This window comes from Bufo gargarizans, chromosome 5 (genome assembly GCF_014858855.1).
Source record: "Bufo gargarizans isolate SCDJY-AF-19 chromosome 5, ASM1485885v1, whole genome shotgun sequence".
NCBI lineage: Eukaryota > Metazoa > Chordata > Amphibia > Anura > Bufonidae > Bufo > Bufo gargarizans.
Genome location: NC_058084.1, coordinates 26,547,747 through 26,572,865, shown reverse-complemented (window position 1 = coordinate 26,572,865; position 25,119 = coordinate 26,547,747). Strand labels below are relative to the sequence as shown.

At 43.6% G+C, this 25,119-nt stretch overlaps 1 protein-coding gene across 1 annotated transcript in view; it reads left to right on the top strand.

The window, feature by feature from the left end:
• The window catches only part of LOC122938759 (protocadherin alpha-C2-like), an 85,658-nt gene that overhangs the window by 35,065 nt on the left and 25,474 nt on the right, over positions 1 to 25,119 (top strand). Inside the window, 3 exon segments of the mRNA XM_044294507.1 lie at positions 12,203 to 12,261; positions 13,106 to 13,194; positions 18,129 to 18,143. Of these exon segments, the coding sequence (XP_044150442.1) occupies positions 12,203 to 12,261; positions 13,106 to 13,194; positions 18,129 to 18,143 (163 nt within the window).

Genomic DNA, 25,119 nt, shown 5'->3' with positions numbered 1-25,119 from the left:
AGAGAACATTTGGCGCATCATAAAGAGGAAGGTGCAACAAAGAAGGCCCAAGACGATTGAACAGTTAGAGGCCAGTATTAGACAAGAATGGGAGAGCATTCCTATTTCTAAACCTCTGTCCCCAGACGTCTGTTGAGTGTTGTAAGAAGAAGGGGAGATGCCACACAGTGGTGAAAATGGCCTTGTCCCAACTTTTTTGGGATTTGTTGACACCATGATATTCTGATTCAACATATTTTTCCCTTAAAATGGTACATTTTCTCAGTTTAAACTTTTGTTCCGTGATTTATGTTCAATTCTGAATAAAATATTAGAAGTTGGCACCTCCACATCATTGCATTCAGTTTTTATTTACGATTTGTATAGTGTCCCAACATTTTTGGAATCCGGTTTGTATATTGCACCCCTCAATCAGTATTTTGTGGAAGCAGGTATATCCCACCCCTCAATCTGTATTTTGTGGAAACAGGTATATAGAACACCTGAATCAATATTTGGTGGAAGCAGGTATATCAAACCCCTCAATCAGTATTTTGTGGAAGCAGGTATATCGCACCTCTCAATCAGTATTTTGTGGAAGCTGGCATATCGCAGGCCTCAATCAATATTTAGTGGAAGAAGGTATATCGCACCCCTCAATCAGTATTTTGTGGAAGCAGGTATATAGAACCCCTTAAAGGGACTCTGTCACCACTTTCTAACCCCCACTTTTAAAACTATTGTTCTGTCCATGGAGCCCTTGTGATTACTAAGGTGTTGTTATAAGCGAAATCGGCAGGCTCGTTTTGATAAAAAAAACTTTTATCTAACCTGTCAGTCATGTAGATAAGGTGCCCAGGGCGTTTCTCCTGGTCTGAACATGCCGCCCGCCGCCGTTGGTGCCCAGCTCCTCCTCTGCTCTGAATTTGCGCCGCCTGAATATCAAGAAATACGCCTCCGGCTCTCCCTCAGTCCCCCCTCCTTCTTTTCTAAGATCCCGCGCGTGCGGCAGTGTTCGCGTTATCGGGAGGTTGAGCGAAGTGCGCATGCGCACTTCGCTCAATGAGGCTGAATCTAAAAGTCCGCACGGGCGCATCAGGCACAGGCCTGTGCGCACGCGCGGGATCTTAGAAAAGAAGGAGGGGGACTGAGGGAGAGCCGGAGGCGTATTTCTTGATATTCAGGCGGCGCAAATTCAGAGCAGAGGAGGAGCTGGGCACCAACGGCGGCGGGCGGCATGTTCAGACCAGGAGAAACGCCCTGGGCACCTTATCTACATGACTGACAGGTTAGATAAAAGTTTTTTTTATCAAAACGAGCCTGCCGATTTCGCTTATAACAACACCTTATTAATCACAAGGGCTCCATGGACAGAACAATAGTTTTAAAAGTGGGGGTTAGAAACTGGTGACAGAGTCCCTTTAATTGGTATTTTGTAGAAGCAGGTATATACCACCCCTCAATCAGTATTTTTAGGAAACAGGTATATCAAACCCCTTAATCAGTATTTTGTGTAAGCAGGTATATCGCACCCCTTAATCAGTATTGTGTGGAAGCAGGTATATAGAACCCTTGATTTTACACCAAAAAACGAGGATGCTATTTGTATAAAAATAATTAATTTTATTAGATTACATAGAACAATAAATATCAGTGTTAGTCAAAAGGGATAGGACATGAAGAAACGAGCCTCTAGAATAGGGCTCAACAATGCGGAGTATCGCACTTGAGGGAAATTGCACCCTGAACAGCCACAGTTGCAAAAATGTTAAAGAGTCGGATGACAATAGAATGAGTAATGGTTAGTGATGACGATACCATATCCCCTCAAACATTTAACATGACCGCCCAAACTATCCTGGCATCCTCCTCAATGAAACCCAGGCAAATAGTAAGACTGCGGCTGTATAATAATATAGCTGGTGGCTAATGACTACTGAATGATAACTAATACCGCCAATCCAACCCACACTGAGTCTCACATTACATACCCATATTGCTGCTGCTCATGGTGTCAATGGATCCCCAAATACCTCAACCTCGACACGTGTTTCACCACGTAGGCTTCGTCATATAGAACCCTTGAATCAATATTTGGGGAAAGCAGGTATATCGCACCCCTCGATAAGTATTTTGTGGAAGCAGGTATATCAAACCTCTTAATTAGTATTTTGTGGAAGCAGGTATATCGCACCCCTCAATCAGTATTTTTGGTGGCAACAGGTATATCACACCCGTTGCAAATAGTTGTTCCAATAACGCTTGTCCCTCTATATACCTGTGGTATCGCAGCAGAACCGCACACAACTGCTGCACAATACAAATGCACTATAATATACTTTATATGTTAGAAAGTATATTATAAGTATATCACACCCCTCAATCAGTTTTTTTGGGGCAACAGGTATATCACATCAGCTGCAATTAGTTATTCCAATAGCGTTTGTCCCTCTATATAGCTGCGGTATCACAGCGGAACCGCACACAACTGCTGCACAATACAATACAATATCAAACCCCTTAATCAGTATTTTGTGGAAGAAGGTATATCGCACCCCTTAGGGTACTTTCACACTAGCGTTTTTATTTTCCGGCATAGAGTTCTGTCACAGGGTCTCTATACCGGAAAATAACTGATCAGACATATCTCCATGCATTCTGAATGGAGAGTAATCTGTTCAGGATGCATCAGAATGTCTTCAGTTCAGTCATTTTGACTGATCAGGCAAAAGATAAAACCGTAGCATGCTACGGTTTTATCTCCGGCGAAAAAAACTGAAGATTTGCCTGAATGCCGGATCTCGCATTTTTCCCCATAGGAATGTATTAGTAAAATACCGGAATGCCGGATCAGGTATATCACACCAGTTGCAAATAGTTGTTCCAATAGCGCTTGTCCCTCTATATAGCTGCGGTATCGCAGCAAAACCGCACACAACTGCTGCACAATACAAAAGCACTATAATATACTTTCCATGTTAGAAAGTATATTATAGGTATATCACACACCTCGACCAGTATTTTGTGGAAACAGGTATATAGAACCCCTGAATCAATATTTCGTGGAAGCAGGTATATCCCACCCCTCAATCAGTATTGTGTGGAAGCAGGTATATAGCACCCCGCAATCAGTATTGTGTGGAAGCAGGTATATAGCACCCCGCAATCAGTATTGTGTGGAAGCAGGTATATAGCACCCCGCAATCAGTATTTTGTGGAAGCAGGTATATAGAACCCCTGAATCTGTATTTGGGGGAAGCAGGTATATCGCACCCCTCAATAAGTATTTTGTGGAAGCAGGTATATCAACCTCTCAATTAGTAGTTTGTGGAAGCAAGTATATCGCACCCCTCAATCAGTTTTTTTGGGGGCAACAGGTATATCACACCCGTTGCAAATAGTTGTTCCAATAAAGCTTGTCCCTCTATGTACCTGCGGTATCGCAGCAGAACCGCACACAACTGCTGCACAATACAAAAGCACTATAATATACTTTCTATGTTAGAAAGGATATTATAAGTATATCACACCCCTCGATCAGTATTTTGTGGAAACAGGTATATAGAACCCCTTAATGAATATTTTGTGGAAGCAGGTATATTGCACCCCTCAATCAGTATTGTGTGGAAGCAGGTATATCGCACCCCTCAATCAGTATTGTGTGGAAGCAGGTATATTGCACCCCTCAATCAGTATTGTGTGGAAGCAGGTATATTGCACCCCTCAATCAGTATTGTGTGGAAGCAGGTATATCGCACCCCTCAATCAGTATTGTGTGGAAGCAGGTATATCGCACCCCTCAATCAGTATTTTGTGGAAGCAGGTATATCAACCTTTTAATTAGTATTTTGTGGAAGCAGGTATATCGCACCCCTCAATCAGTTTTTTGGGGGGCAACAGGTATATCACACCCGTTGCAAATAGTTGTTTCAATAGCGTTTGTCCCTCTATATAGCTGCGGTATCGCAGCAGAACCGCACACAACTGCTGCACAATACAAAAGCACTATAATATACTTTCTATGTTAGAAAGTATATTATAAGTATATCACACCCCTCAGTGTATCACACCTATCGATACCCCACCTATACCAGTCCTTAAAAGGACTTTTGTGGCCCTATTAGCTAGCGTTTGGTGTCTCTAACAGTCTGTCCCTGCTCCACAAAGCAACCTCTCCCTACACTGGCAAAAGACTGAATGTAAAATGGCTGCTAGATCGGGTTCTGTTATAGGGTGGGGGGGGGTGTCCGTGTGCTGAAACGTCTCAATTGGCTGTCCTGTCCCACCTGATGGATGTTCAACGTGACAGGCGGTGTTTCTCTATGAAAAACACAAAAGGCGCACCATAGGGTAGTACAGTCCAGTTAAGTGAATACACAAAAGATACTCCGAAATGGAGGCTCACCTTTATGTGTTGTGCAATCAATAGGCACAACACTACTGAAGGCTTGAAGGGGGTTATAAAATGTCCCCAGGTAGATGGTCATGCAGTGTACGCACTTCCGCATAGGGATGCCTGGAATCCCCAAGAAGGCGAATGGATCCAAGTGAAGAGAAGAAGTTCCCACGGCGCAAAAAACAATCTTTGATGAAATAAACTTGATTTAATAATTTAGCAGGTGGTACAGCGCGTTTCGGGGCTGAAAACACCCCTTCATCAGGTACATACTGCTCATACAATGAACATGAATACAAAGCACACTTAAATACATAACAAAAAACGCCAAATAGCATAGAAGGGGGAGTGGAGGGGGATGTCCTGACCTCTCCACATGTCAAATATAAAATAAACGATCTGGCTTACAGATTATTCCCAATGCTTGATCGTTTGTAAGCTAGATCGTTTATTTTATATTTGACATGTGGAGAGGTCAGGACATCCCCCTCCACTCCCCCTTCTATGCTATTTGGCGTTTTTTGTTATGTATTTAAGTGTGCTTTGTATTCATGTTCATTGTATGAGCAGTATGTACCTGATGAAGGGGTGTTTTCAGCCCCGAAACGCGCTTGTACCACCTGCTAAATTATTAAATCAAGTTTATTTCATCAAAGATTGGTTTTTGCGCCGTGGGAACTTCTTCTCTTCACTTGGATCCACCTGATGGATGTGTCATGGGTCAAAGTTTGGCGCAATGCAAAAGAATATGGCGCATGCAAACATCGCCATATGTTCGCATGTTCAGCGAATCGCGAACGAGCAAAGTTCGCTGCGAAACGACCGCCGGGCGAACCGCAAGGCCATCTCATCCTCCATATAAGATAGGGCCAGGGGCAATCCATAGTATTCAGTATATTGGGCAGACTAGATGGGCCAAACGGTTCTTATCTGCCGACACATTCTATGTTTCTGTACAGTCTAAAAGCAAAGACAATTTTCAATAGTACAAGTTTTATGATTATGCCTTGCTTGACACAAATATTTTGCCCAAACCATCTCATGACACTTACCCCTTTAAGTGGTGGGCGATTTCCCCTACAAGTGTAACTAATAAAGAGATACTATTCGTGTATGCGGTGCATTTTAATGTTCTCCTCGTGTACTTGACATGATTGTTTCCAGACCACAAACCCATAAGCAGCTGAAGAGTGAAACATGATATTTCTATTATCAGCTTTTCTGACGATAGATGTGCTTTGGACTGTGCATAAAGGCAGTAAAATTCTCCATTCGCTTTAGAAAACAGCAGACAGACAGTCTTAAGCAATGTTTCTGGATTCTGCCCTTCTCCCAAGAAGACATGTGCAGCGCACAGACATGGCCTTAGGTGAAGCTATATTAGGAAGGCCAATGGAGCACAATACAGAGGGATATTTTTGTGAACACACTTGTCTAAGTGGATTCATTTATATTTCTTTAATATGAATTATTTAATGGTCTTTATTCCTGAATTAAAGGGGTATTCCAGTTTTTATTATTATTTTTTAAATTTATATGTTTATATAACATGAAATGTAAAAATGTTCTAATATACATGCATTTAAAATTCTGAATATACACCTTTCTTATATCAGGCATTGACCCTATATGCAGTTGACTGGTATAGCCTATGTATCAGTTCTGTGTAATGTACCCATGACCTAACTGAAACATGGTATCAGTCATGTGACACTTCAGTGACAGTGTTACATGACATACACGTGCTGGACCAGCACACAGGACACATCCATGAGATAAGTAAATAGGACTAGTGGTGGAATCATGATTTTATTGTGGTTACTACATTCCTGTGTGTATTTTTATGGCGGCCTACCTCTAGGTGATGTTGTAAAATGCCTGCCTGTCTCTAGGTGATGTTGTAAAATGTCTGCCTGTCACTAGGTGATGTTGTAAAATGTCTGCCTGTCTCTAGGAGATGTTGTAAAATGCCTGCCTGTCTCTAGGTGATGTTGTAAAATGCCTGCCTGTCTCTAGGTGATGTTGTAAAATGCCTGCCTGTCTCTAGGTGATGTTGTAAAATGCCTGCCTGTCTCTAGGTGATGTTGTAAAATGTCTGCCTGTCTCTAGGTGATGTTGTAAAATGTCTGCCTGTCTCTAGGAGATGTTGTAAAATGGCTGCCTGTCTCTAGGTGATGTTGTAAAATGCATGCCTGTCTCTAGGTGATGTTGTAAAATGCCTGCCTGTCTCTAGGTGATGTTGTAAAATGCCTGCCTGTCTCTAGGTGATGTTGTAAAATGCCTGCCTGTCTCTAGGTGATGTTGTAAAATGCCTGCCTGTCTCTAGGTGATGTTGTAAAATGCCTGCCTGTCTCTAGGTGATGTTGTAAAATGCCTGCCTGTCTCTAGGTGATGTTGTAAAATGCATGCCTGTCTCTAGGTGATGTTGTAAAATGCCTGCCTGTCTCTAGGTGATGTTGTAAAATGCCTGCCTGTCTCTAGGAGATGTTGTAAAATGCCTGCCTGTCTCTAGGTGATGTTGTAAAATGCCTGCCCGTTTCTAGGTGATGTTGTCATGTTGTTAATAAAGTTTAGTGTTAAAAAAACAAACACACACAGATCTGCATCTACACAGACACTGAAAGACATGATGAGATATTGCTGCAGGTAGTAATAGTGTATACAGTGTATATGTTATGCTCTCCTATACACAACTATTCTCCTGTTAGATACCTGGGCAGTTACCTAAAAGCCAGGTCACATGATACTTGTGAGGGTCACATGACTGACCACATGTTTAGTCTTATCCAGCTCTGCTATGGATGCATTTTACAGGACTAAAATAGGTCGTACTGGTTTTTTTCTTTAGTGAGAGGCTACAGTATGGATATAATAAAGGTCTGCGAGCAAAATTTTAAGTAGATGTTTATTAGAAAATTATTCAACGTCCTATTCTCTACATAAATAAATGTAATCATTAAAGCCGGAATACCTCTTTAAAGGGCATCTGTCAGCAGATCTGTACCTATAACACTTGCTGACCTGTTACATGTGCTCTTGGCAGCTGAAGTCATCTGTGTTGGTCTCGTGTTCATATGTGCCCGCATTGCTGAGAAAATTATGTTTTACTATATGCAAATGAGCCTCTAGGAGCAATGGGGGCGTTACCGTTACACCTAGAGGCTCTGCTCTCTCTGCAACTGCTGCCCCCTCTGAACTTTGACAGTGAAAACATAACCATGCCCAACCCTGTTAATAAAAGTAAAGAGGGTGCGGCAGTTGCAGAGAGAGCGGAGCCTCTAGGACTAACGGCAACGCCCCTGTTGCTCCTAGAGGCTCATTTGCATATGTGCGGGAACATATGAACATGGGACCAACACGGACGCCTTCAGCTGCCGAGCGCACATGTAACAGGTCAGCCGTTGTCATAGGGACAGAACTGCTGACAGATGCCCTTTAACACTCTCTCAGCAGAAACTTTTTAGTAATGCTCTACGTCTTCATTTTCACAAGTCTGACTCAGATATTAAGAGGGGCACAAACAGCTGTATGACCTTATCTCTGAAGGACATGGAGAGTGAGAGTAAGCATGATAAATGCAATGCACACCAATAGGATTTCCGTTGGTTGCCTTAGATTATGATAATGACATCAGTGGTCTGGTTATTTTCAGACTTGGCTTCGTTATTGCATTTGTTTGCATTTCAATTTGAGGAGGAGATGTGATGCCAAAGATTATGGATGCACACAGAGATAAGGGGCCCTAACAGCAAATATTAAAATGGGGACACCCGGTGATTAATCATACCGAAGTGAGGAAAATATAACCTGTCCATGAACATAGTTCAAAAGCATAACTTTTATCAAATAGATTAAAAATCGGAACATCAAACATAACGAGGGAGCAAAACACCAATAAAATATTAGTAAGCCTTCAATCCATCTGGTAAAAAATAATAATCAGTAAGACAGCATGTAGTGTTGGATGAACATGTCTTGAGGCAGAGAAAATGAAATCGATGTCCTACTAGAAATCTATAGTGAACTGTAGATATCTACTATCGATAATACACTGTATGGACAACAGTATTGGGACACCTACTGGGCCTTTTATGACATCCCAGTCTAAATCCAAATGCATTATATAGGAGTTGTCCCCCCTTTGCTCTTCTGGGAAGACTTTCTACAAGATTTTAGAGTGTGTCTCTGGGAATGTTTGCCCATCCATCTAGAAGAACATCAGACATGGATGTTGGGGGAAAAGGCCTGGTCCCCCAATCTCTGTTATAGATCATCACAAAGGTGTTGGATGGAGTTGAGGCCAGGACTTCCAGTCAAGTTCTTCCACACCAGACTCCCCCCATCGATGCCTTTATGGAGCTTGCTTTGTGTACTGGGGTGCAGTCATGCTGGAACAGACAAGGGCCTTCTCCAAACTGCTACCACGAATTTAAAGCATACAATTTATCCACAATGTCTTGGTCTGCTGAAGCTTTAAGATTTCCCGGCAACGTTCTCCTGGCATCCACCAGACTTGTCCATCAGACTCCAGATAGAGAAGTGTTATTGGTCACTGCACAGAAGATGTCTTCACTGCTCCAGACTCCAGTGGCGGTGTGCTTTACACTATTCCTTCTCACGCTTAGCATGGTGCTTGGTGATGGAAGGCTTGCATGCAGCAGCCACAAATACCAATGCCATGAAGCTCCCGTCACAGCACAGTTTTGGGGATGATGTTAATTGCAGAGGAGGTCTGGATTCTGCAGTTATGGAGACAGCAGAACTTTGGTTACTTGTTTGCTCTATGCTCCTCTGCACTTGGTGACCCTGCTCTTTAATGATACGTGGTCTCCACTTCATGGCTGAGTTGCTGTGGTTCCTTCCACTTTACAATAATACCGCTCATAGTTGATGGTGGAATATCTAGGACAGAAGACATTTCCTAATAATGGTTATACAGTTGAACTGAGGAGGACACCTGTGGTACTCATCTGAGTACATAAGTACCTGATGCTTCCATCGTTACTTAATCTGGGAGTGGCAGATCATTGAGTAAATGGCAACTTCAGGAGGGCTGAGGGGGTCATTTGGTCATCACTGGAAAATTTACCCGTATGGTCTATTGCCAGTCCGCCCCTTCCTACAACATGGGGCCACTTTTAGATTTTTTTGTCCAGGGCCACTTTAAGTTCCCAGTTTGTCCCTGGGCAGGGTTCTCACTACCGGTACCCCCTCTGATCAGTTGGTACGAAGAGGCCACTGTGCTCACCAGAGCTCCGGTGAGCGCTGCATTCTCTTGCCATGCACAGCACCATGCACTGTATAGCGGCTATGCTTGGTACTATCTCTCAGCCACATTCACTTGAACGGGATTGAGCTGCACCTAGGCCGATGAATGTGACATCACAGGCCTAGGAAGAGGCCAAAGTACTGACGTGGCACCACGGCCTCTTCCCGCAGCTGATCAGCAAGGGTCCCAGGTGTCAGACCCCCGCTGATCTGATCCTGAAGATAGGCCATCAATATCAAATTCCCATGAAACCCCTTTAAGAATCCACTAAAAACACTGTCAGAGCATTAAGCAAATACCCACGGCATGACTAGCCTGCTTTGCTAAAGGGCATCTGTCAGCAGTTTTGTACCTATGACACTGGATGACCTGTTGCATGTGCGCTTGGCAGCTAAAGGCATCTGTGTTGGTCCCATGTTCATATGTGTCTTCATTGCTGAGTACAATTATGTTTTCATATATGTAAATGAGACTTTAGGAGCAACGGGGGCGTTACCATTACATCTTGAGTCTCAGCTCTCTCTGCAAATGCTGCATCCTCTGCACTTTGATTGACAGGACCAGGTAGTGAAAAAAAATCATCACATCTTGCCCTGTCAATCAAAGTGCAGAGGGGGTGGCAGATGCAGAGAAAGCAGAGCCTCTAGGAGTAATGGCAACACCCCTGTTGCTCCTCGAGGCTCATTTGCATATATTAAAACATAATTTTTCTCAGCAATGCGGACACATATGAACATGGGACCAACACAGATGCCTTCCGCTGCCAAGCGCACGTGTAACAGGTCAGCCAGTGTCATAGGTAAGAAACTGCTGACAGATGCCCTTTAACCAGTAGGATACCAGCGCCGTACATGTACGGCGCTGGGAACAGGGTCACAACTCCCTGCACCGTACAGCTACGGCGCTCTGATCGGCTGCACTGATGCCGGCTCATTATGCCCTGGCACTGCCGCGGTCAGCGCTGACAGTGGCATGTGCGGAATCCTGCCGGGTGTCCATCGGGTCCCCACGCTGCTGTGACAGGGATCTGATGGCTTGGACGGCAGCCCGATGCCTTCCTTAGGCATCGTGGCTGCTATCCGTGAGACCCTGTGAGATCCAACCCCTAAACCAATCCATCAAAATCTGCGCTGCAAAAGCCATATGGCGCTCCTTCCGTTCTGAGTCCTGCCATGTGCCCCCACAGCAGTTTACCGCCACATATGGTGTGTTGCCGTATTCAGGAGAAAATGGGTAAAAAACTATGTGCTTTTTCTCCTGTTACCCCTTGTGAAAATGAAACATTTGGGGCAAAAGCAACATTTTATTGGAAGAGCTGAAACTTTTCATTTTCACAGCCAAGTGTTTCCATATTCCGTAGAATGCTTAGAGGGTCAAGGTGCTCAGTACCCCCCTTAATATATTCATTAAGGGATGTGGTTTCCAAAATGGGTCACTTTTTGAGGGTTTCTACTGTAGGGGTACGTTAGGGTCTCTTCAAATACAAAATGGTGCCAAAAAAACATTCTAGCAAAATCTGCCTCCAAAATCCATATGGCGCTCCTTTCCTTCTGACCACTGCCACGTGCCCATAGAGCAGTTTACCACCACATATGGCGTATTTCTGTAAACTGCAGAATCAGAGTAATATATATTGAGGTTTATTTTGCTGTTAACCCTTGCTGTGTTGCAAGGAAAAATTGATTAACAAAAAATCTACCATAAAAATGAAATTTTAACATTTCACCTTCATTTTCCTTTAATTCTTGTAGAACACCTCAAGGGTTAACAAAGTTTGTAACATTAGTTTTGAATAATTTGAGGAGTGTAGTTTCTAAAATGGGGTCATTTATGGGTGGTTTCCATTACGTAAGCCCCTCAAAATCACTTTATAACTGAATTGGTGCTTAAAAAAATGGTTTTGTAAACTTAGTTGAAAATTTAAAAATATGGCTTCTAAACTTCTAAGCCTTCTAACGTTCTAAAAAAATAAAGTGACATTTACAAAATTATGCCAACATAAAGCAGACATATGGGGAATGTTGATTGATAACTATTTTCAAATTTAGAAAATTGTGAATTTTTCAAAATTTTGGGATTATTTTATAAATAAAGGTGAAATATATCGACTCAAATTTACCACTGCCATGAAGTACAATGTGTCACAAGAAAACACTAGATCTCTAACCCAGAGATGGAGGATGAAATAGGAGAGAAGGGCAGGCCACAGAGGAGCCTGGGCATACGATGATATATTGTCCCCCCGGGACCTAATTTGCATATCTTTATAAAGTGCATTTTTCAGCTTCTGGACGTGGGACAGACACAATAAAGGTACAATTTCTATGTTGGGCAGCTGTGCTATAACGCAATATGAGCAGTCAAAAACACTCAAAGTAGGTGACAGGACCCCTTTAGGTATATTCTGCAAATGTAAAAAGAGATACACATTTACGTTACTTTTTTTTTTTTACTTGGCAAACACAGGGCAAATTTTTGATCCTTTATGTTGAGAATGATTGCACGCATTAAAGACTTTCTATCTGGAACTAAACATTGGTTCTTATTTGCTTCTTCAGCCAAAACATCCTAACCCAGACTGGCGTTACTCTGCATCACTAAGAGCGGCAATGCAGGGGTGAGTACATATTTCATTTTATATTTTAATGGGGTTGTCTCGGTTTCTCTACATTTATCATGTACAAGGCCCTTACTAATATATTGGGATTCTCCATATTGCTTCCTTTTCTGGCTTTAGTAATTTTCCCATTATACACGGCTCATTTCCAGGGGTTACGACCACCCTGCAATCCATCAGTGGTGATCGTTCTTGTAACACTATAGGAAATAATGCTGGCCTTTCTGGTGGCCGGGACTGTGGGAGTGGACATAGGTGTGCATGCGCAGCAGCTCCCGGCCACCTCGTATCTGCGCTGCAGCGGTGGTTGTAACCCCTGGAAACGTGTAAAATGTGATGGAAAAAATGCATCAAGCCAGCAAAGAAGGCAATATAGATAATAACAACACATTAGTAAGTGCCTTGTAATAACTTTTTTTACATGATAAATGCCATTTACTGAAGTGAGATGATCAACATCATCCATTGTCAGTGGTGTGTTATCTGTCTCCAGCTTTATTGTGGAGGTGTTACCTGTTATTGTAGTCCTACCTGTGATGATAATGAGATAGCAGCTGAAAAGTGATCTTACAGAATGGGACGTTCCAGTCTATCGTGAGGCTCATTGACTGATCTAAAACATGCATTTTGGTTCATGAATTGGTTTCCATTAGAAAATTTATAGAATTGGTGCCTGACAGTTCCTTTTGATTGTTTTTGTCCTCTAAGAATATCAAGACTGAAATACAGGTTAGTACATAAGTGCAAAAATATCGGTTACGCATTCATGTATTGTATTTTTTACTTGTTCTTGCAAAATATTAATTCCAGCCTTACCTTGATATGATATCATTGCTTTGTACAGTGCTGTACATATGGAAGGGGCAGCCGTCTTACGTGGCTCAGTGGTGGGACTCGAACAACAGTGGGCAACGGGTTCCACTGCAGCAGCAGGTAACAACTACTCTATCACAATATGTAAAGTACAATTCTGCTTCCTAAAATATGTTCCGCTCACGGACCGTATGTCTTGGAGGGCATACGGTCGTGTGCATGAGCCCTAAGCTACATGCACATGACAGTGAAAAACGGACATGTGATGTACATTTTTTTAATACATGGCCATCACACGTCTGTTTTAAGACCAATGGTAGTCTATGGGATTATTCACACGGCAGTTTTTTTTACTGTGAGTAAAAAACGGACGTAAAAAAATAGAACATGCTCTATCTTGTCCGTTTTTCACTGACAGACTGCCCCCATACAATTGAATAAATGGGTCAATTTTTAACGTCTGTTTCTCAGAAAGGACATCTCTGAAACAAACATCTGTTTAAAAATGTCAATTTTTAATGGATTATTTTTTTAACTGTCGTGTGCACGTAGCCTTAATCAGCAACTCCAAGGTGAAATAATTTTGTAAATCTACTTTGTTGTGACTCCAATTAGAAAGCAAATAAATAAGATACCGGTGGCCATAAGATATAAAATATTAATCTAAGATTCTTAGCAGACATTTTGAACAGCCCACCTACCACAGCAAGGCGCCCTCACTCAGACGGCTCCCTTTAATACAAACAGGATACTTACCTCTCTTTCTTAAGCCTAGACCTATAGAATGATGTACTCGAGAGACATATCATATCTTCAGGACATTGCTTAATCTTTGTGTTTGCCTTTATCTTCTTAATGCTTGTGACAGCATCTAAAAAAATCAAGTGTTAAAATCAAACCACTGTTACTATAGTATAAATGGTCTTTACATGTTGAATCTTATGAAACCCCATAAAGCCAGGTTCACACAGTGCAGTTTGGTGCAGTTTTTAATGTCAGGAGTTGATCGTTAGGGTTCATAGTTCACTGTATGTTCCACTGACATAGTTGCCAACTGTCCTGGCTTTGTTGGGACTGTCCCTGATTTTCAGAGACAGTCCCAGCAAATTCAGACTGTCCTGGACTGAAAGGATAGGGCTCATAAGTGGGCAGTCTCGAGTGGGATCGGACTATTGGTAAGTATGCACTGATAGACCAAAAATATTCATACAAGCAATGGGAGCTTCGGGGCATCTGTCCCTTTCCATTTACCTCATCACACTCAAGAAAATTGTTGATTTCTAATATTAATCTGTTTTCCCTTAGTCCTAACAGCCGCACAATAATGGGGTATTTCTGTCTCTGTGTACTAGTAGGACAGATGGAATTTTTAATTTAATCAAATTAGTTACTAATTAGAGACCCCATAGCCTATATAAAATACCTAGCCCTCCTACCATGTGCTTTTTATAAAAAAAATTATGTACTTAGGGAGGGAAGCTTTTGCTGATGTTAGTACTAAGGGAAAACAAATTACCATTAGAAATCAACAATCCTCTTAAGTCTTAACCAGCAGCACAATAATTTGGAATTAACAAGAAATATAGACCGCAACAGAGCAGTCTCTTCTGAGAACCATAAATTCAACATGCAACGCAAGATCCATGCTACACGCTAAAGTCCACAAGCAAAGCAGAGTATCTGTCCAAGTCCACACAGGACAGAAAAAAAAAACTCCACATGTCCTATTAGTACACAGGGGCAGAAATACCCCATTATTGTGCTGCTGGTTAGGACGTAAGGAAATAATACGTTACAGCAAAATTACTATAATTTTTATTTTTATGTACAGTCTGGACATCATATAAATGACTTCACCATAAATGTCTACATAAGTAGTGATTTATTCTGATGTGTGGCTAAACCTCAGACACATAGAGGGAGATTTATCAAGGAAAATGGGTTTAGTTGTCCATAGCAACCAATCAGATTACAAAGGAGCTGTGAAAAATGAAAGGTGGAATCTGATTGGCTGCTATGGGGAACGAAACCAGTTTTCTTTTACAACAGTTTTAAATAATTTTCCCTACAATCTTCCATGTTTTTTAGTCAGTAGAAGAAAATAAAATCTCAATAAATGTACTGGGAGAAATTTATCAAAACTGGTGCAAAGGGAAACTGGCTTTGTTGCTCATAGCAACCAATCAGATTGAACCTTTCATTTTTCACAGCTCCTTTTGGAAATGAAAGCTGGAATCTGATTGGTTGCAACTAAGCCAGTTTTCCTTTACACCGGTAGCATACATCTCCCCCAATATTCTTTGTGACCCTAAGCTCAAGGTTCTAGTTGTAATAATGGTATAACTAGAATTCGGGGGACCTATTCAGCATTGGACTGGTCCACCAGAGTGCCAGAGGATCTTCTGGGGGGGGAGCTCAGGCTCTAATACCATAGCGGGCCCCAAAAGTCTAGGAGAAACAAACATTTGGAGCCAGTCACCTCTCACTAGGGGTTACTTATTTGATTCAAAATCTATTAGACTTTATTGATAATGTGGGGTTTATGTCCTGAGAACAATTTCCTCTGGTGGGCCCTAGGAACCCCAGACCAACTTTTGACCTAATATGAAAGGCAGGAACGGGCTCTGCACCTTGTGGACTATAAACTGAAGTGATAAAAATACTGGACTACAGCCATATAAACTAGTTGTACCTGAGCAACAACCAAATAATGGAGAGTCAGATATCAGATCTTCAGAAACCTTACAAAGAGGAGCAAGACAACAGAAAGAGGAACATTATTTCTGCACCAGAGAGGGTGCTCAGTCCCTAGGCCCTGCGACAGATTCTATGGTTATGGACAGATTAAGAAAATGAGAATACTTAAATTTTACTTTATTATAAATATATTCACAAATACCTTTCATTAGTATTAATGGCTTGTTTTGTTTGGGGAGCAATCATTAGGAGAAATAAAATGGCCGCCTTCCTATCAGTACACCCGAAACACGTTACTTCAGGACACTGAGCTAAAGAGCCGCCTCATCCTCCTCTCTGCTCTGCTTGTCAGGGATTATGATCCTGAATACGGCTGATAAGATCTTCAGCTGAATCTCTGTAGGAATGGAGTCCATGAGGAGACATGAAGTACAGAGAGGATGGACAGGATAGATTGTGGTAATGTGGGGCTGAGGTAATGGAGACTGCATACAAGAGCTGCTGCTCATTACCACCACCTCCTCTCTGTACTTCATGTCTCCTCATGAACTCCATTCCTACAGAAATTCAGCTGAAGATCTTAACATCTGTATTCAGGATCATTATCCCTGACAAGTAGGAGAAGAGGATGAGGCAGCTCTTTACCTCAGTGTTCTGAAGTAACCTGTCCTGCTATGGGTTTTTTGTGTACTAATAGAACGGCGGCCATTTCCCCTGATGATCGCTCATTATAACTAATGAAAGGTAATTGGGAATATATTTATAAAAAAGTAATATTTAAGAATTTTCTGTCATTTTATTTTCCTAATTCCCGGAGAACCCCTTATTGACATGGTCATGATCCCAAATAACACGGAACGTCACTGCTCATGTGCAGCCACCTGGTCAATAACGTGTCAAGACATTCATATTATAGCTGGCACAAAAATGTATTTAATTGTCCCCCCTCCTCTTCCTGCTACCAAATCATTAGTGTTCCCCCAGCTCCATGACACCATCCAGTCCTGGTGAGAGACACGGACTAAGGCGGCAGCACAGCGAGTAAGCAGGGGACGCGTCCTATGGCAGACTATGAAACCACTCAGCACAGGCGGAAAATATATTTGAGTCAGATATGAAATATTTATTTCTAGTTTCATTAAAGTTTTGGTCTTTTTTTTTTTTCTAAGAATCCATGTGGGGAAATACTTGGAGCCAAAGTTGAGAGCTGCACATTAGCGCTGTCTCATTTACCGCTGACTGCGGCTGAAATAACGTGATAAAAAATGCATGAAGTCAGTGTTAATCTCACAAGCGGAGCGTCGGTCCGAGTGATGTCTGCGCTCTCTACGTTCTTCTCTTGTTCTCCCTCCTTCAGTTCCCTGCGGCCTCTGATTCTAATTCACTGATTTCTTCTCTTTCTTCCTGTTTTCCCTTTTGACGTTACCTCTTTTTCTCTCTCTTTTGGTGGGGGGTAGTTACACTGCATTGCCAGGAGCCTGTAGAGGGGTACAAGGAGTCCCTGCATATCATCATGAGGGTATGTTCAGATAGGCAGATTTTGTCTGCGACATAATCCTCAGCGTATCCCAAACAAAAACCTATGCACTGTGCTGTGGATCCGCTCTCGGTTAGGGCTGCCGCGAGGGGTCCACACAGTTACCGTGCCGGGAATGGACCTGTACATTCTAGAGGTGATCTTCAAAACCGCGCAACAAAAACCCTCGGGCCTCAAGAACTCTGGTACGGCATCCCACTGAAAACAATGGGAGATGGTTTCATTGCCCGGTTTTCGGCACCAAATCTGAAGCCCTCACCTAAAATACTAAGTCTGAACATACCCTTGTGTTACTGTATTCTGCCCTAAAGGCCATGAATGAACAAGTACTTCCATAATATGACATCCATTTGGAGCACGCCACATTTATTTCTCATGGGGTCATACGTACAGTACACCGAGGTCCAGCATGGGCTGACATCAGGCTTGTGCACTATATTCTGTCCTCCTAGTCTACAAGCTAATGGTGACCCGAACATCTGCTGTAGAATTCTAACACTGGACCAAAATATTACTGACGTATCATCAAATGTGTTGTATGAAAGGTGGATTTAACACCTTAGTGACCACCAATATGCCTTTTTACGGTGGTCACTTGGGGGACTTAGGCTGGGCTGACGCCATTTTATGGTGGCCCAGTCTAAGCTCTGCAGCAGCGAATGGCTGTAACATTAGAGCCAGCCCGGTGTCACGGACAGTGTACAGGAAACAATGAAAAACAACATGCATAAATAACTCGCTGGATCCAAAAGCTAAGGAACAAAAGGGAGACCCCTGTAGAAGACCTGGCACTTTCCCTGGCTGCTCAGCCTATGCATAGATCCAAATGGTGGAGGTATGCATATCCACGTACCTTGACTATATAAGCCCTGAGCACCCTACAATAGTGAGGGGACACGACCACCGGCTCCCTACACCAGACACGGAGGGAGTCAGGGTCACCTGGGATCCAACAAACAGAAAATAACAGATATCAGTTAACACTTAAGACTTAACTTAGTAGAGGAGAGGAGAACCAGCTTGGGCATGCACACATACTCCAGGAAGAAATATAAGCCGCCCAGAAAAGCTTTCTGGGGAAGAATTTAAAGGGAAGCCATTAGTCCAACACATGACAGCTGAGAGAGACTAACGAGAGGAGGAGCTGAATACCACAACACAGAAACTCAAGGGGGAGGTTCTGAAAAGCCTCTGTCAGAGCTTCTCAGCTGTCTGGTTGTGACAGTACCCCTCCCTCTACGAGTGGACTCCGGACACTCAGAACCCACCTTCTCAGGATGGGACCTATGGAAAGCCCTGATGAGACGAGAGGCCTTAATGTCCGTCACTGGGACCCACATCCTCTCCTCAGGACCATACCCCTCCCACTGAACAAGGTACTGAAGAGAACCGCGGACAAGACGAGAATCCACAATCCTAGAGACCTGAAATTCAAGATTCCCATCAACCATAATCGGAGGAGGAGGCAAAGGCGAGGGTACAATGGGTTGAACATAAGGTTTCAATAAGGACTTATGAAAAACATTATGGATCTTCCAAGTCTGAGGAAGATCAAGACGGTATGCAACAGGATTGATGACAGACAGGATTTTGTAAGGTCCAATAAACCTAGGACCCAACTTCCAGGAGGGAACCTTCAATTTGATATTCTTGGTAGACAACCACACCAGATCACCAACATTCAGGTCCGGACCAAGCACACGTCTCTTATCAGCCACACGCTTATATCTCTCACTCATGCTCTTTAGATTATCTTGAATCTTTTGCCAAATAGATGACAAAGACGAGGAGAACCTGTCCTCATCAGGTAAACCAGAAGACCCCTCTCCCGAGAAAGTCCCAAACTGTGGATGAAACCCATATGCACCAAAAAATGGTGACTTATCAGAGGACTCCTGACGACGGTTATTTAAAGCAAACTCAGCAAGGGACAAAAAAGAACACCAATCCTCTTGATTCTCCGCCACAAAACAGCGCAGATATGTCTCCAGATTCTGATTGACGCGCTCTGTCTGGCCATTCGACTGCGGGTGGAAAGCAGAAGAGAATGACAACCGAACCCCCAAGCGAGAACAGAAAGCCTTCCAGAATCTGGAAACAAACTGCGTGCCCCTATCAGAGACTATGTCTGAAGGAATACCGTGCAATTTGACAATGTGATCAACAAATGCCTGCGCCAGCGTCTTAGCATTGGGCAAACCAGGAAAAGGGATGAAATGCACCATTTTGCTAAAACGGTCCACCACCACCAGAATCACAGTCTTCCCCGAGGAACGAGGCAGGTCCGTTATAAAGTCCATGGACAGATGTGTCCAAGGACGGGAAGGAATGGGTAAGGGAAGGAGAGGACCTGATGGCCGTGAATGAGGGACTTTGGCACGAGCGCAAGTCTCGCAGGCTGCCACAAAACCCTCAACCGACTTACGAAGCGCAGGCCACCAGAATCTCCGAGCGATGAGATCCAGTGTGGCTCTTACCCCCGGGTGCCCAGCAAGGACCGTATCGTGGTGTTCTTTAAAAATCTTGTGTCTTAAAGCGAGAGGCACAAACAACCTCCCAGGAGGACAAAGATCAGGAGCCTCTGACTGGGCTGCCTGCACCTCTGCCTCCAATTCAGGAAAAAGAGCAGAGACCACCACACCTTCAGCCAAAATGGGACCCGGGTCTTCAAAATTCCCGCCTCCCGGAAAACAACGTGACAGGGCATCTGCCTTCACATTCTTAACTCCAGGGCGGAACGTGACAACAAAATTAAACCTAGAAAAGAACAACGACCATCTGGCCTGTCTCGGGTTCAGACGCTTGGCTGACTCCAAGTAGGCCAGATTTTTATGGTCAGTAAATACGGTAATAGGGTGTCTGGCTCCCTCTAGCCAATGGCGCCATTCCTCAAAAGCCAACTTGATGGCCAACAATTCCCTATCTCCCACATCGTAATTTCTCTCTGCGGAGGAGAGTTTCTTCGAGAAAAAGGCACACGGTCGCCATTTGGCAGGAGAGGAACCCTGAGACAAGACCGCACCCACACCCACCTCAGAAGCATCAACCTCAACTATGAAGGGTAAAGAAACATCAGGTTGCACCAAGATGGGAGCGGAAGCAAAACTCTCCTTGATATCAGAAAAAGCCTTACGCGCCTCTACTGACCAAGAAGAAAAATCTACCCCCTTTCTGGTCATATCAGTGAGTGGTTTAACAATAGAAGAATAATTCAAAATGAACTTCCTGTAATAATTGGCAAAGCCCAAAAAACGCATCAGCGCCTTTTGATTCTCAGGAAGCTCCCACTCAAGCACAGCGCGGACCTTCTCGGGGTCCATGCGAAAACCAGAAGGGGAGAGAAGAAACCCCAGAAATTGAATTTCTGGAACCGCAAACACACATTTTTCCAGTTTCGCATATAATTTATTCTCCCGCAGGATGAGCAAGACCTGACGTAAATGTTCCTTATGAGTTTTGAAATCGGGAGAAAAAATCAAAATGTCATCCAAATACACCAATACAAATTTTCCCATCAAATGATAAAAAATGCTGTTCACGAAATGCTGAAAAACGGCTGGGGCATTCATCAAACCAAAAGGCATAACCAAATTTTCAAAATGGCCCTCAGGGGTATTGAAGGCCGTCTTCCATTCGTCCCCTTCTCTGACCCTGACCAGGTTGTATGCCCCTCTTAAATCTAATTTGGAAAAGACTTTAGCCCCAACAACCTGGTTAAATAGGTCCGGGATGAGAGGAAGCGGATAAGGGTCACGAATTGTGATATTGTTCAGCTCCCTGAAATCCAGACAAGGTCTTAAAGAACCATCTTTTTTCTTGACAAAGAAAAAACCAGCGGCAACAGGTGACTTTGAGGGTCGTATGTGTCCCTTTCTCAGACTCTCAGAGATATAAGCACGCATAGCGACCCTTTCAGGTTGGGAAAGATTGTATAAACGAGATTTAGGCAGCTTGGCGTCTGGGATGAGATTAATAGGGCAATCGTACTCCCTGTGCGGGGGCAAATCCTGAACTCCACTCTCAGAGAAGACATCCGAAAATTCAGAGAGAAAAGATGGTACAGTCTTAGTAGCAACCTCAGAAACAGATGTCATGAGGCAATTCTCTCTGCAAAAGTCACTCCAACCATTTATTTGCCTCACTTGCCAATCAATGGTGGGGTTATGCTTAGTGAGCCAGGGCAGCCCCAACACCAGAGGAGTGGGTAAACCGCTAAGGACGAAACATGACACATCCTCAACATGAGCATCACTCACAATTAAACGGATATTGTGAACTATGCCCTTTAATGATTTTTGAGAAAGTGGAGCGGAGTCGATAGCAAAAACAGGAATATCCTTTCCCAAAGTGCGCACCTGGAATCCATGAGTTATCGCAAATTGATTATCAATGAGATTGACCGCTGCTCCACTATCCACAAAAATCTCACAAAAAATGTTCTTGCTCTCTAGCGCCACCCTAGCCGGCAGGACAAAACGGGAACTACAAGCAAACGGAAAACCTTCAATTTCCGCCTCAACCCTGCCAATAGTAACAGACGGAACATTTTTAAAAGATTTTTTCCTCTTTGTTTCTTTATTATACTCAGAGAACTGCCTGAATCTCCTAGAGGGACAAATATTTGCCAAATGATTAATACCTCCACAACAAAAACAAACCCTCCCATGCGAGCTGAATCTTCTATTGTCAGAAGCAATCAACCCCAGCTGCATGGGCTCCTTCTCAGAAGGGGCTGACAGCGACTGAGACCCCTGCGCACAGAATGGGACCGCTGCACAGTCCTGGGACCGAGTATGACAGGAAGGAGAGATCTCTCCTCTCTCTCTAAGACGCCTGTCAATACGAACGGCCTGAGACATAGCAGAGTCCAAAGAAATAGGCCTCTCATGAAAGGCAAATGCATCTTTCAATCCCTCTGAAAGACCATGGCAAAATTGACTTCGGAGTGCAGCATCATTCCAACCAGTATCAGCTGCCCATCTCCGAAATTCTGAGCAGTATATTTCTGCGGATTGTTTACCCTGGCATAAGAGACGTAGTCTAGACTCCGCCAGAGCAATACGATCCGGATCATCATATATCTGACCCAGGGCTAAAAAGAATTCCTCCACTGAACGGAGGGGCCGTGCCCCCTCCGGCAGCGAAAAGGCCCAGGACTGAGCGTTACCCCTGAGCAGCGATATAATGATCCCCACCCTCCGTTCCTCATCACCAGAAGAATGGGGAAGAAGGCGAAAATGGAGTTTGCAAGCCTCTCTAAAACGCACAAAATTCTCACTACCCCCGGAAAACGTATCCGGGAGCGAGATCTTAGGCTCAGAACAAACTCCATGAACGCCAGCTGAACCGGTCACTTGAAGCTGAGAACAAGTCCTGCGGAGATCAGCTACCTCCAATGAAAGACCCTGAAGGCGTTCAGCCAAAAGTGAAACCGGATCCATGCTTGAGACGGTTATGGCGGCTTATAATGTCACGGACAGTGTACAGGAAACAATGAAAAACAACATGCATAAATAACTCGCTGGATCCAAAAGCTAAGGAACAAAAGGGAGACCCCTGTAGAAGACCTGGCACTTTCCCTGGCTGCTCAGCCTATGCATAGATCCAAATGGTGGAGGTATGCATATCCACGTACCTTGACTATATAAGCCCTGAGCACCCTACAATAGTGAGGGGACACGACCACCGGCTCCCTACACCAGACACGGAGGGAGTCAGGGTCACCTGGGATCCAACAAACAGAAAATAACAGATATCAGTTAACACTTAAGACTTAACTTAGTAGAGGAGAGGAGAACCAGCTTGGGCATGCACACATACTCCAGGAAGAAATATAAGCCGCCCAGAAAAGCTTTCTGGGGAAGAATTTAAAGGGAAGCCATTAGTCCAACACATGACAGCTGAGAGAGACTAACGAGAGGAGGAGCTGAATACCACAACACAGAAACTCAAGGGGGAGGTTCTGAAAAGCCTCTGTCAGAGCTTCTCAGCTGTCTGGTTGTGACACCCGGACTGGCAGGAGCTCCGATCCATCACATGCCACAGGCAATAGCGCCTGCCACATTACAGAGGAAGCGGGCTCCCTCTGTCTCCCATGGCACCCCACAAACGAGATCGCATGGTGAAGATGTCAGTGCAGGCAGACCAGGTCCTAGTGAAGGCCCCAGGCCTGCCTCCAGCTTGTCCCAGCAGGCCGTGTCTGTTAATGGCCATTTAGACAAGATTACATTTATCTAATGGTTGTTAAAAACCAGTACACTGTGAAAAGGGGCCTATCAAGAGTTAAAAGTAATAATAAAATGCTCACATCATTCCCTTGCACGTAATGGAACACTCGCTCCAAACTGGTCATATGTGATGTCAACAATGGGGAACGTCAGGTCCTGCTGCCTCCAGTGTGGAGCGTGTGTTCCATTACGTGCAAGTGGAACAGGTGGTTAGTTTATTATCGTTATTTTTTTTACATTGGCACTTGTGGAGATGGAGGCAAGACTGGGACAAATACAGGTGAAACTCGAAAAAATTAGAATTTCGTGCAAAAGTCCATTTATTTCAGTAATGCAAATTAAAAGGAATTGCATTAATGCAGCTTAAAATTTGAATTTTGTAAAAAGGTTCAATATTCTCGGCTCAAAGTGTCACCCTCTAGTCAGCTAATTATTCCATACCCCCTGAGCAAAGGGGACCTGAGATTTTGACTTTGGGTTTTATAAGCTGTAAGCCATAATCATCCAAATTATAACAAATAAAGGCTTGAAATATCTCGCTCTGCCTGTAATGAGTCTATCTCATTAGTTTCACCTTTTAAGTTGCATTACTGAAATAAATGAACTTTGCACGATTTTCTAATTCTTCGAGTTTCACCTGTATATGGGGTCATTATAACTACTGGGGGCACAACTGGGGGCTATTATAACTTCTGGGAGGCATATAGAGGCCATCCTCTATACTGGGGGTCATTATAACTACTGGGGGCACAACAGGGGGCTATTATAACTACCGGGAGGCACTAAGAGGCCATTATCTATACTGGGGGCACAGCTGGGGGTCATTATAACTACTGGGGGCAAAACTGGGGGCTATTATAACTACTGGGAGGAACTAAGAGGCCATTATCTATACTGGGGGCACAGCTGGGGGCTATTATAACTACTGGGAGGCACTTAGAGGCCATTATCTATACTGGGGGTCGTTATAACTACTGGGGGCACAACAGGGGGCTATTTTAACTACTGACAGGCACTAAGAGGCCATTATCTATACTGGGGGTCATAACTACTGGGGGCACAACAGGGGGCTATTATAACTACCAGGAGGCACTAAGAGGCCATTATCTATACTGGGGGCACAACTGGGGGTCATTATAACTACTTGGGGCACAACAGGGGGCTATTGTTATAACGACCGGGAGGCACTAAGAGGCCATTATCTATACTGGAGGCACAACTGGGGGTCATTATAACTACTGGGGGCACAACAGGGGACTATTATAACTACTGGCAGGCACTAAGAGGCCATTATCTAGGCTCGGCGAAACATGTAGGGAAGCGGGAGCATTTAGATTTTAGCATCAGATTGAGCGGAGTGAGCCCTCATAGTAGAGACATATATGCAACTAAATATAAAGTTGCCATAAAGATTTAGGGATTTGGGCAACCCCTGAGAAGTGTATCAGGAGCTATCCCATCCAGTGACATATACCAAGAGGGGTATATAAACATATACAACAGTCTCACCGCTCATTCTGAGGACTTTTAATCAAATTATAACTACTTGGGGCACAACAGGGGGCTATTGTTATAACGACCGGG